Source organism: Hypomesus nipponensis, chromosome 7 (assembly GCF_054491055.1).
Source record: "Hypomesus nipponensis isolate SF chromosome 7, ASM5449105v1, whole genome shotgun sequence".
Classification (NCBI taxonomy): Eukaryota; Metazoa; Chordata; class Actinopteri; order Osmeriformes; family Osmeridae; genus Hypomesus; species Hypomesus nipponensis.
The window spans coordinates 4,922,501-4,935,000 of record NC_140367.1 but is presented as its reverse complement, the minus strand read 5'-3'; the positions used below and the strand labels follow the sequence as shown (position 1 = coordinate 4,935,000).

The following is a 12,500-nucleotide window of genomic DNA, read 5'->3' as shown; positions in this document are numbered from 1 at the left end:
GAGAGGAGAGGAGAGGAGAGGAGAGGAGAGGAGAGGAGAGGAGAGGAGAGGAGAGGAGAGGAGAGGAGAGGAGAGGAGAGGAGAGGAGAGGAGAGGAGAGGAGAGGAGAGGAGAGGAGAGGAGAGGAGAGGAGAAAGGGAGGGGACTCAAGAATAGCTTTCTGCTATCGCACTCGCTCTGGTCACATAGAGAAGAGATAAAGACTGGAGAGAAAGAGAGAGAGTAACCAGAGAAATGGGAGAGTACAGTGTCTGGCCAATGACGAGTTTAGATTACAGAGCACACTATGTTCAGTTACCTAACACTGGAACTGTTAGTCACTACTGAACACTTATCTGACTGGCCTTTTCATCTCTCCAATGTTAGTTCCCTGCTGTCTTTTCCTCCCTCTGTCTCTTTCTCCATCCCTATCTCTCTGTTCACTTTCTCTAACTCGGAGACATCTCCCTCCTTTAGACTGTCACTCAGAAGTCTTTGTGTTGTTTTTGGCAGAGCTGTCTTCAACGCAACCATCTGTCTCCTTCTCTCTCTCTCTCTCTCTCTCTCTCTCTCTCTCTCTCTCTCTCTCTCTCTCTCAATCTCTCTCAATCTCTCAATCTCTCTCCACTCTTGCCAAAAAAAAATGTTCTTCTTTTTTTCTCTTCTTTTAAAAATCTTGGAAACATTTTAAAGTGGGGGAGGATAAGAGATAGAGAAGGGGAGAGGAAATAGAAGAAAGGAGAGGACAACAGAAGAAAAGAGAGGAAAAGAGAGAGGAGACAAGATAGAGGACAGCCGAGGAACAGGACAGGAGTCAAGAAGAAGAAGAAATGAGAGCAGAGAGGAGAGCAGGAGGGAGGAGAGGAGAGCCAGAACAAGCCTCCTTCTGATTTAGGTTTAGTCTCACTACACACAGATACTGACCTACACAGTTAAAGTCTGTCACACACACACACCATACTATCTGAGTCACAGGTGCAGGAGAAGAGAGGAAAAAGTTTGTTAGAGGGTACTGTACATACTGGTGGATAATCTGTGTGTGTATGACTGTGCATGTGTTAGTGTGTGTGTGTGCACCTGTGCAAAAGCAACCCTTTGTGCGTGACTCTTATCTAGCATCACTCTGTGACCCTGTGAATGAGTGTCTGTGTGACTATGAAACACATGTAGTCCTTATACTTACCCTACCTTGCCCCTGTTTGTGTCTGGGGGCCAAAGGTCATGGATAGGAGCTCCACAAAACCTGAGAGCCTATCAAAAGACACACACACACCATTGACTGTTGACCATCACACACAGATATATGACTCTGACTCATACCTGCCTCCCTGCCTCTGTTCCTCAGCAGGTGCAGGGTCAGCTGCCTCCTCTCATGATCCCAGTGTTTCCTCCGGACCACAGGACCCTGGCGGCAGCAGCTGCCCAGCAAGGCTTCATGCTGCCCCCGGATTCAACTACAAACCTGGATGCAGTGAGTGGCTCTCCTCTGATACAGCTTGTACACACACTCACTCACTCACTCACTCAGTCATACACTCATCTGAATTGTACCCACATTGGACTCCTAAGAGGAAGTCATTATGCTTCAATAGAACCACACTCTCCTCTCCAATTGGGACCTACCCATTATCTCCCAGATGAACCAGACAGGTCCTGTTTACCCTATCACTCTCTATTTCCTCCCATGATCTCAATCATTGTCTCTCTCCAATCCACTCCATGTCTATGTCTCTTTGTCTCTGTCTCTCGTTATCTCCCTTAGTTTCTCTCTGTCTCTCTCTCTCTCTCTCTCTCTCTCTCTCTCTCTCTCTCTCTCTCTCTCTCTCTCTCTCTCTCTCTCTGTCTCTCTCTCTGTCTCTCTCTATGTCTCTGTCTCTGTCTCTCTCTCTGTCTCTCTGTCTCTCTGTCTCTGGCTGATGACAGGACTTGGCTCATCCTTTGTCTCCATGTCTATTTTCTAAAGTAAAGAAAAAAAAAACGCTGCAGCATCCTGTGGGACGTGTTTTTGGCCATAGTGGTCCGACTGTGAGGCAATGTGTTGTTTACCGCGAGAGAGAGAGAGAGAAAGAGAGAGAGAGAGAGAGAGAGAGGCAGGCAGGGGAGGCGAGTGCCAGGAGAGGCTGGGAATACCACAAGCTCGCCAGGGGGGAAGTGACCTGCCCCAGGTTTCCTCACATTAACACGGGAAGCAGCCAGAACAAGCTTCCAACACGGCTGCCACACGCGTCCAACACGCCCCCACCAGACAGCATGTGCATGTTCTTTAGATAGATACACTTGAACACACACCCGCTCAAAGACACACGCACACACACACATATATACACGCTGTGGGGGGTCCCCCCCCCCCCACCTCCCCCTTGAGCTTCACAGCTTCCCAAACAAGTCCCTCCATTTCAATTAGTGCCATCCTCACCTACGCCCACGGCACACTTAAATACCCGCACTCGCTTTTCAATCACTACTGTCTTTTTACTGCCCAAGCCAAAACCAGTGCTGCTGGCACGCCCAGTCAGATGAGACAGGTCAGTTTAGAAGTTCTACCACCAGCTGGAAAGTTAGCGCTGCTCTGTTGACACAGATGAGATACACGCCTTCTCCTTTACGTCTCCTTCCACTCGTTCTTACCTCCATCTCTCCCTCCATGTCTCCCTCCATCTCTCCCTCCATCTCTCTATCTATCTCTCCCTCCATCTCTCCCTCCATCTCTCCCTCCATCTCTCCCTCCATCTCTCCCTCTATCTCTCCCTCCATCTCTCCCTCCATCTCTCCCTCCATCTCTCCCTCCATCTCTCCCCTCCAACTCTCCCTCCATCTCTCCTTCCATCTCTCCCTCCATCTCTCCCTCCATCTCTCCCACCATCTCTCCTCCATCGCTCCCTCTGCCTTCTTTTCAATCGTCTGTTCCTCCCTTTCTCCCCCTCCATACTTCTCTTCATCGTACCGTTCTTGCCCCCCTCCCTACCTTCTTTTCTCTTTCTCCCTACATCTCTCCCTCCCTCCCCCATCCTGAACCAGCAGGTCTGTAAGGGGGTTTAATGCCAAGAGCAACAAGTTGTCTTTCTATCATTCTCTCCTTTGTTAGGGAGGCCCCAGGAGGAGTGTAAATATCTTCTGCTCTCATGTTTGTGTAGGGACAAGAACCTCGCCTAGAATACACAGCCTTGAAATAACCTCCTCCCTCACGCCATCACGCCATCCCTCCATCCCTTTTATTGCCCCCCACCCCCCCTCTCCAGAAATGCTTGAATTCTTGTTGGTGTTTTTTTTAGGCTGAAGTTGTATGGGAAAAATGTTTTGGAGAGATCCTGATAGCAGCGTCTGGTTTCTAGCTTACTTCTTGGCATCCCCAGGACTTACAAGAATGGACACACCACACACAAACACACACAAACACAACACACAATGTGCTAAATAAGCACACACAGACAAACACACACACTGGCCTGATATAGCTGGGAGGCGGTCCAATTGAAGGGCAGTCAGGAGACAGGGTTGTAGGTCATAAAGTCATGGTTATACCATGAGAACATTCTGTATTTCTGCCCATCAGAAATATGAGGGTGCAAATGAAACATTGACTTAGTAAATATGAGAGCACAGATATGTATTATTCTGTGACTGTCAGTGGCTGACCACAACAGCACATGGGCTGATGGAACTTGGCCATTTAGGGAGAGAACTCCTTTTTCATACAAAAAAAAACATCTTTTCAGTCTGCGGCATTGTGACCCATTCAGACACACACCCACCCACCCACACACGCACCTACACATATCCACACACAAACACATGCTATACACACACACATAGTCACTCTCTATCTCTCTGCCCCTATACCCTCTGCCCTGACCTTTCTCCAGAACAGTAATTACGCAGGCCAGGCTATCTGCAGCTGGCCACTAATAACCTGCTCTATTCTCTCCTGTCTGTTCTCTCCTCCCATCTCTCCTCAGTCGCGCTTTCCCTGCTCTGTCCTCTCCTTCTCTCTGTCCTCTCTTTCTCTCGCTAGATGGAATGGAAGACAGAGAGAGAAAGAGAGAGAGAGACAGAGAGAGAGAGAGAGACAGAGAGAGAGAGAGAGAGAGAGAGAGAGAGAGAGATGAAGACAGAAACGGGAAGAGACAATAAAGATAAAATAGACAGAGAGATTGTGATTAGCGAGAGAAAGAGAAGCAGAGATGACAGAGAAAGAAAGACAAAGAGAGAGAGAGAAACAAGGAAGAGAGACATATAGAGAGAAAGAGAGAGAGAGAGAAAGGAAGAGAGACATATAGAGAGAAAGAGAGAGAGAGAGAGAGAGAGAGAGAGAGAGAGAGATAGATAGATAGATAGATAGATAGATAGATAGATAGATAGATAGATAGAAAAAGAGAAGGAGAGGTCGATAGAAGGAAAGAAATAAAGAAAAAGAAAGAAAGAATGAGAGAGAGAGAGGGATGAAAAGACAAGGGAAGGAGAAAGAGAGGGATAGAGGGAGAGGTGGGAGGGGAGAGGGGATGACGCGGCAGGCTTAATTACGTCCAGGGTTCTTTATCGGGCCTCACCTCGGCTGTCTTTGTCAGGAGGTATTACAGAGGAGAACACACAATCAGCCTTTCATTATGAGCACAGGGGAGAGGACAAAGACTGGCTTTACAGCAGCAGAACAACCCCCAGGTGGGAGGGGGGACTGAGGGGGAGGAGGGGGGAGGAGGGGGGAGGTGGAGAGAGGGGAATAACATGCACAAAACAACGTTTCTGGGGGGATTGAAGACGTTTTATTTTAGAGACACTGCACCATTTTACATTAAACCTGCAGTGTTACGTCCATGTCTTGAACCGTATTTTCTAAATGCCACAGAAGGGAAGGAAGAATGGAAAGAAAGGAAGGATGGTGATATTGTTGACGACATGCTCTCTACTTTCTGTCCAGGTGACCCTTACCCTCTCCAGCTGATCCCCACTACCATGGCAGCTGCTGCCGCAGCAGCGCCCGGCCTTGGACCCCTACAACTGCAGGTGAGAGCTGTGGTAAGATGACAAAGATGAGGACAGGATGATGACAATCCTGCTGAAAACACCGTCTGAACAGGAGCTAAGCTTCATTTGTTCCACTCCGCATGATCACAAACGTCAAGTCCCATTATCACAAACTCTTCCAACAATTCCCATATTTTATTCAACAAGGCTATTGTTAAACAGAAACAAAGAGCAGCAGGCTTGGATGGTTTAGTAGAATAATGTCTCTCTCTAATTGATTCAAGTATTTGTGTTGAGACAGTGAGTTATTGTCTGTGGCTGGGATCCAAGGATTCAGCATCTTACAATCTGACTGGCTAACTGACTAGGCTGGTAACCCCAGCGTGCCAAAGTTATGTTTCCATAGAAATGTACTCCTTTGTTTCCGAGGGAAAAAGAGACCTTGGAGAGAGGAAAAGAGAGGACAGAAAAGGAGAAGAGTGGAGGAGAGGGTTGTCTCTAAAGTGGCTCTATTGTCTCCTCTCTGTTGTCTGGAGTCATAGAAACCCTGTGGCTCTGAAAGAGCCCGCGCAGCAAGTAAAGATCAGAACACACACACACACGCACAAACAGAGAACAGAGAAATCTGAAGACAGAGCTGTGTATCGGTGTCTCGTGAACACGACTCAAGTCGTGTCTCTAGACAGACGACATGCAATAGTTGATTTACGGCAGTTTCTCTCCATCGTTCTCTGAACTGTAAAAATCGCTGTAACAAGCTAGCTGTGTGTGTACGCGCAACACGCAGGGAACTGAACTGTTTTCCTTCGCCCCTCCACACAGCTCCTGTTTTTCTCCTTCAACACACACACATGCAATAGGTTACATTTACACACACACACACACACTCACACACACGCACCCTGCATCTTTGAGAGAAAGCTCACTTGTTTGTTCTTTAAGCATCCAATAAATCTTGGCTCCAAAGGAAGAGGGACAGATAGAAGGAGAGAGAGAGAAACAGACAGGGAGAGAGAGAGAGAGAGAGAGAGAGAGAGAGAGAGAGAGAGAGAGAGAGAGAGACAGACAGACAGACAGACACAGAGAGAGACAGAGAGACGGAGAGAAGGAGAGAGAGAGAGTAAAGAACCTCAACATCTGTTCCTCCACTTCAGCAGTGTGTAGAATGAGTGTCCCATCGTGTGTGGATCCTGACCCTTGAGCAGGCCTCTCACAGCCATCGTGGTCTGCCTCAGCAGCCCTCTGCGTGGGGTTAAGAGCCTGGGCGTGCGTCCCCCCTCCCGCCTGTCTGAAATACATTAACCCCTGCCAGAGCTATGGCACTCACCCTCTCAGCCCTCTGTCACCACTCTGGGCATTATCACTGTCAGGGCAGGCCATAAAGAATGCACGTGCACTCACATACACACTCTTTCTCTCTTTCACACACACACACACACTCAAACACACATGATTAGAGAAACACAGATGCACAAAGACCTATGCATATTAACACAGGATAAACACATTTACTTTAGTAGCTTTCTCTTCCACTCTCTGTCACACCCTCTCTCTGTCTCTCTCTCTCTCTCTCTCTCTCTCTCTCTCTCTCTCTCTCTCTCTCTCTCTGTCTCTCTCTGTCTCTCTCTGTCTCTCTCTCTCTCTCTCTCTCTCTCTCTCTCTCTCTCTCTCTCTCTCTCTCTCTCTCTCTCTCTCTCTGTTTCACACATACAAGGCAGGGTGTGTAGGTTAAGGGCTATCTGACACTCAGGGGCAGATTTAGAACAGTGCTTTTGCGCCTGTCTGACACCCCTGCACCCTTCTGCTGATGCAGTCTGTAATAGCGTCATGTCGAATGAACTCCTCTGTCACTCTCGTTTCATTACATGCGTGTGTTGTTCATTCATGTGAATGGGAGTGTGTGTGTGTGTGTCTTGTCCCCCTTCCATCCTGTGTGATTGTATCAGGGCTCTATCTCAGCTCCATATGTTCAATTGTGTTGAGATTCAGTCAAATCTCTGATTGAGACGCTCTGTCGGACGCAATTGGATTTAAGCAGAAAAACAAGTGAAAAACATCGCTGGCACTGGCAGCTTTCTTTCTGTAAATCCCCCGGATAAAAACACCCCAGATTAAGGCTTCATAACAAAGAAAATGATTTACTCTGCCTAACCCAAATACAGATTTCTTCGTGCGGTTGTGCCTATTTCCTGTGGGATCCTCGCTGGGTGCTTTTACAAGCCCCCGGTGCTGAGGCCTATCCTGCAGCTACCTGCCCCAGGGTCAGCCCTGCTGCTGGACAGCCATGGAGACAGGACTCACACACACTCACAATACACACAGTACACACACACTCAGACAGTACAGACACACACACAGTACACACACACAGAGACAGTACAGGCACACACACGTACACGCACATACAGATGTATACACACTCTTGTATAAATGACGTACTCAAACACACACACAAGCAGCCCATGTGAATGAAACACAGCCACAGGAGTCCCTTGTGATACACGTCCACAAGGGTAGTCATTACACGTGAATAGATGCTCAGACAGAAGAACCGGTTATCAGGACACGCACACACACACACCTATGTGGATCTCTTCTCCTTAGCTGTGTGTAGTGGGGACAGTGGTAACAGTGAGGATCTCATTAGGCCCAGGTCATAGCCCTGGAGAGCCGTTAGCCTCTGAAGGCCTTTCAGCATAGCCTGGATGAATACACTCCTGCAGCACAATGACCAGCTGTGAGGAGCACAGGACACACACACACACGCCACACACTCCCGATGTCCACCTGACGTGTGCAGGGTCCATGGAGTTATGAGGGAGTGTGTGTGTGTGTGTGTGCGTGTGTGTAGAGGAGGGTTACGGCGTTAAGCCCTGGCCCGAGCAGAGGAGTCATAACATGGTGCATTAGAGGAGGTAATCTGCATCTCTGCTGACCTGCCCCAGCCTGGACTGAACAGTGATATCATGCAGAGACAGGAAGACTCTGTACAGTGGGCAGATTAGAGGGAGAGACAAATGGAGGGAGCTCTGAGAGTGGCATTTGGAGGGATAAGGGGTTAAAGGGTCATATAGAAGGGTGGAGGGATAAGGGGGTAGAGCGATGGGACAGAGAGAAGGGTTGGGAGAGGTTGATGGGGGAGGACACAAAGGTGTAGAGAGGGTGATGGTATGAAAGGATACAGGCAAAGGAGTGTGCGTGGTAGGATAGGAGGAGTGCATATTGTGTGTGCACGTGGGTGCTTTTCTGTGTGTGCAGGTGTGGGTGTGCTAGGATGTGTGCTTGCTGGCATGTGTGTGTGTCAAGTGTGTGTGCCCGTGTGTGTGTGTGTGTGTGTGTGTGTGTGTGTGTGTGTGTGTGTGGTATAAAGAGGGTCAATGGAACGGGTCAGGCGTCATATGGAGAGGCAGATGTTTGAACATATTGTACAGGATTACTGTACTGTACACCGGAGAGAGAGAGAGAGAGAGAGAGAGAGAGAGAGAGAGAGAGAGAGAGACAGGGTGGGAGGAAGGAGATGGAAAAAGAGAGAAAATAGATCATGTTAATACCTTTACTTGAGAATATATTTAGTTGTTTTATCTACAGAAGAACAAAATCCACTAGCCCTGCTGAAAGGCATTTAGTGAAGCCCAGTATGTGCTTCTCTGTCTATATACTGCGTGTGTGTGTGTGTGCGCCTGTCTGCGTGGGTGTGTGTGTGTATGTGTGTGTGTGTGTGTGTGCGTGCTGTCATGCATGTGTATCAGGACTCTCAGGATGCTGATAAGGCAACAGTTAGGAAACACCAGTCACAGCAGATATCTGCAGATAACGTCCCATCTCTCAGAACACAGGGAAACAGGTCGCCTGGGTCAATAACAGATCAATGCCCAGCTGCAGAGAGCCACATCCCCTCCCACACACATCCAGCCTGGCTCTTCATCTGCTGGTACCTGACCGCCTGCCAGTTTGGGTATCACAATACTGTCTACCTGTCTTGCTGTGACTCTGTCGGGAAAGTCTCGCTGTGGAAACCTTCCTGTAGTGGAGGAACTCAAGGACAGACCCTGCCTCTCCTCCTCTGCTCCCTCCCCTCTTTTTCTCCCTCCTCATCTCCCCCTCCCTCCTCATCTCCCCCTCCCTCCTTCCCTCTCCTTCTCCTCCCCTTCCCCTCGTTCTCTTTCTCTCCCTCCGCTCCTCCCCTCGCTGTTATCTGTGATGCCGAGAGTGTCAGAGAGAAAGCAGGAGAGAGATAGAGGCAGCATTGTGTCTCAGGCCTGCAGAGTCTTCACAGGCCCGTTCTCTTTCCTTTTGATCACATTGAGATGGCGCTTCCTCAGAACTTCTCTGCTCTCTCACAATGGAGTGTGTGTGTGTGGGGGCGGGGGGCGGGGGGCTGGGCGGGGGTGAGGTGGGCCCTGTACGTCTGCTTGAATTTGTATCCTTATATTCAGTCCATCTTAAGACTCACAGCTCAGTACCATTCTCTTTCTATCCCTGTCCATCTCTCTCTCTCTCCCTCCATCCCCCCCACTTTTTATACCTCCACCTCTCCCCCCTCTTCGAACCCTAACAAGTGGATGCACATGTGAGGCCACAGCCGTGGCGCAGAGTCTAATAGAATAATTGGGGGGACTACAATAGGCCTGGCGCCCATGTAAACAATGCAGTGGGCCCATCCTCAGCCCTCCCTGTTCAGACAACAAAGACGGTGGTGGGGGGAGAGCAGATAATCTGAGTAAAGCCTCAGATTATTGACGGAGAAGATGTCTGCTCCGCTCTCATCACACAAAGACACACAGGACTGCTCCTCGCCTCGGCTGAGACAACTGTAGAGGCACTTTGGAGGCTCAGCCAATGAAAGGGGCTTAGGGTGTGTGTGTGTGCTTGAGAGAGAGAGAGAGAGAGAGAGACACACACATAGAGAAAGGGAGAGAGAGAGCGAGAGAGAGTGTGTGCACATATGTCAATAACACGAAAGCCAATAACAATCAAGCTCATGGTTCCATCGGTGAAGCCAGAAGCCACACTGCACCTTTTCACCTTTTTGTCCTTACACACACATACACACACGTACACACACACACACACGTACACCCCCACACACACACACACACAGAGGAATATCCTGTCCATTCTAGGACGGCCAATACTCACACCTGTTTGGTCATGTGTAAACAGGTCATTGTTTTTCTGCATTCTTGCACACAGCTTGTCCAATGCTGCGCATAACACACACAACAGACAGACTCACACACAACACACACAACAGACATCTCCCCCAGATCCCAACAGATGCTTGGTGCTAGAATAAAATCTCACATTAAGAGATTAGGGGCAGAGCGAGTGAGAAGAAAGGGGGTTTAGAGAGTTCAAAACAGACTCTTAGGGAGGAGGGACAGAGAGACAACCCCCCCCCCCCCCTTCACCCCCATCACCTCCCCCCCCCCCCCACTCTCACTGCCACCTCCATATGCCTGGCTTGTGGCTGACATTTAAATTATTCTCTCATCCCGACCACAATCACGTTCCCCCACTCACTCATTGTGTGTGTGTGTGTACGTGTGTGTGTGTGTGTGTATGTGTGTGTGTGTGTGTCCATCCCCCCTCTAGTCACCCCCAGGGCTCTGCGCTGTCACTTCCTGTTCTCTGACATGCGTGTCGTCGTGGCAAGGCTCTGGGCATGCTCTGTAGCGTATGTGTGTGTGTGTCTGTCTGTGTGTGTGTGTGTCTGTCACTCTAATCGCTGGCCCATTGAGCAGACTTGAGTGATGGGAGCTGGCCTTGTAATGGAACTCAATTCACACAGCAAATAAATCCTTTGAACCAGTGGTCCGAATATGGCAACCACACACACACACACACACTTTGCCCGTGGTCAATTCGCCTCCCGGGGGGGTCGGGCTGGCAGGGAAGGGGGAGTAGGAATGGGGGGAGGAGAGGAGGAGAGAGGGAGGGGGCTGCTTGTGCGTAGCACATCCCTCCAGCAGGCACGGTGGGGGTAATTGAACAGAAATGAGGGACCAGACCTCAGCTTCAGTCGTCTCTGTGTTCAGCAGAGCACAGCACAGCAGAGCAGAGTACAGCACAGCAGAGCAGAGTACAGGAGAGCAGAGCAGAGTACAGGAGAGCAGAGCAGAGTACAGGAGAGCAGAGCAGAGAACAGGAGAGCAGAGCAGAGTACAGGAGAGCAGAGCCGTTCACTCCCCAAGAACGCTATATATGTCTATATCTACAAATGTCTGTCTGCGTGCGCATCCTGTTCACCACAGCCTTCAAAAAGAGTTTGTTTTAACTGTATGCTATTCAAAACACAGTTATGAAAAGCATACCGTTTATTTGTCTTTACTGTATATGAGACGACAGTGAGAAGCATTAGGAGAAGTGCGGCTGAAATGCAGCCGTGGCCGATAGGAAAAGGCAGAGAGATAGGAAGAGAAAGAGAGGGGAGAGAGAAACAGAGAAGGGACAGAGAGAAAGATCTGCACGTCCATTTGCATAAACCAGCCTTTGTTTCCTGTGGATGGACACCAGCCAACCACCAACAGAAGGAGGGAAGTTTTACACACAGTGCTCCTCGTCCAAAACCTGACACCCAGAAACACAAGCACCAACCCTCAGTTCGTACCAAGCACACATCCACCACTCGTCACAAACAACATGTCAGACAACAACTTCTGAGGTATGTAGGTACAGACAGCACAGCAAGATGAAGGTCGGCTGACAGTGTGTGGTGAAAGGAAGTACAAGCTGGAGGACAGTGAAGAGGTGGTGAAGGGAAAAGGCACATTTATGAATATTGAAGCTCCTTCCCAGCCAAGTGGTAATCATTATGGTCTGTCACTATGGAAATATTTTGTGTTGTATTTCGTCAGACAATATGATGGGTAAAAGCAGATTTCTTTTAACACCACAGAAGCCCTTGAATATTAATTATCATTGCGGTTTTACATTTGAATAGTCCTATTTGCGTGACTGAAACCACTATTAATTTTCAAGTTACTGGTATACATAACAGTTAAGAAAAAGATGTTTATATATTGTTTTGTCAGTATGTGTGCGTGTGTGTGGCTGCATGTTTGTCGTTGCGTTTGTGTGTGTGTGTGTTTAGATCCACAGGGGAACAAAGATATGTTTTGTCCCCTCTGGCACCGAGATTGCAAACTTTTCTCTCTCTTTCTGTCCGTGACTTGTCTCTATTCTAAGCACTTGTTCACCTTGAGAGAGCCAGCTCTCTGCGCGTGACCTCCATCCCAAGTGTTCCCCTTCCCACGATGCACCTGGGGGGGGGACATCTCTCACTCAGTGAGAGGCTGTTAGTGTTTTCCCAGGGGACCGAGCGGTGACAGAGGCTCAGTGAGAAGTGCTGTCCTCTCTCTCTCCCCGTCACACAAACAGGCCATCAGACCCTCCACTAATGGCCGGGCCTGGCTTTTTAGCTGGCATCTTTTTGTTTGTGTTTTCTACGTATTCATTTATTCATGTGAGGCCTTTCTTTTTTTTCTCCTCTCCTTTATACCTCTCTCTCTCTCTCTCTCTCGGTCCTATCCTCCTTTCATTCTCTCTTCCATCTCTAC

The 12,500-nt window shown here is 49.0% G+C and overlaps 1 protein-coding gene across 1 annotated transcript in view; it reads left to right on the top strand.

Moving 5' to 3' along the window:
• sox5 (SRY-box transcription factor 5) overlaps positions 1-12,500 on the top strand; it is a 78,440-nt gene that overhangs the window by 48,000 nt on the left and 17,940 nt on the right. Inside the window, 3 exon segments of the mRNA XM_084701393.1 lie at positions 1,325-1,424; positions 1,427-1,450; positions 4,895-4,980. Of these exon segments, the coding sequence (XP_084557519.1) occupies positions 1,325-1,424; positions 1,427-1,450; positions 4,895-4,980 (210 nt within the window).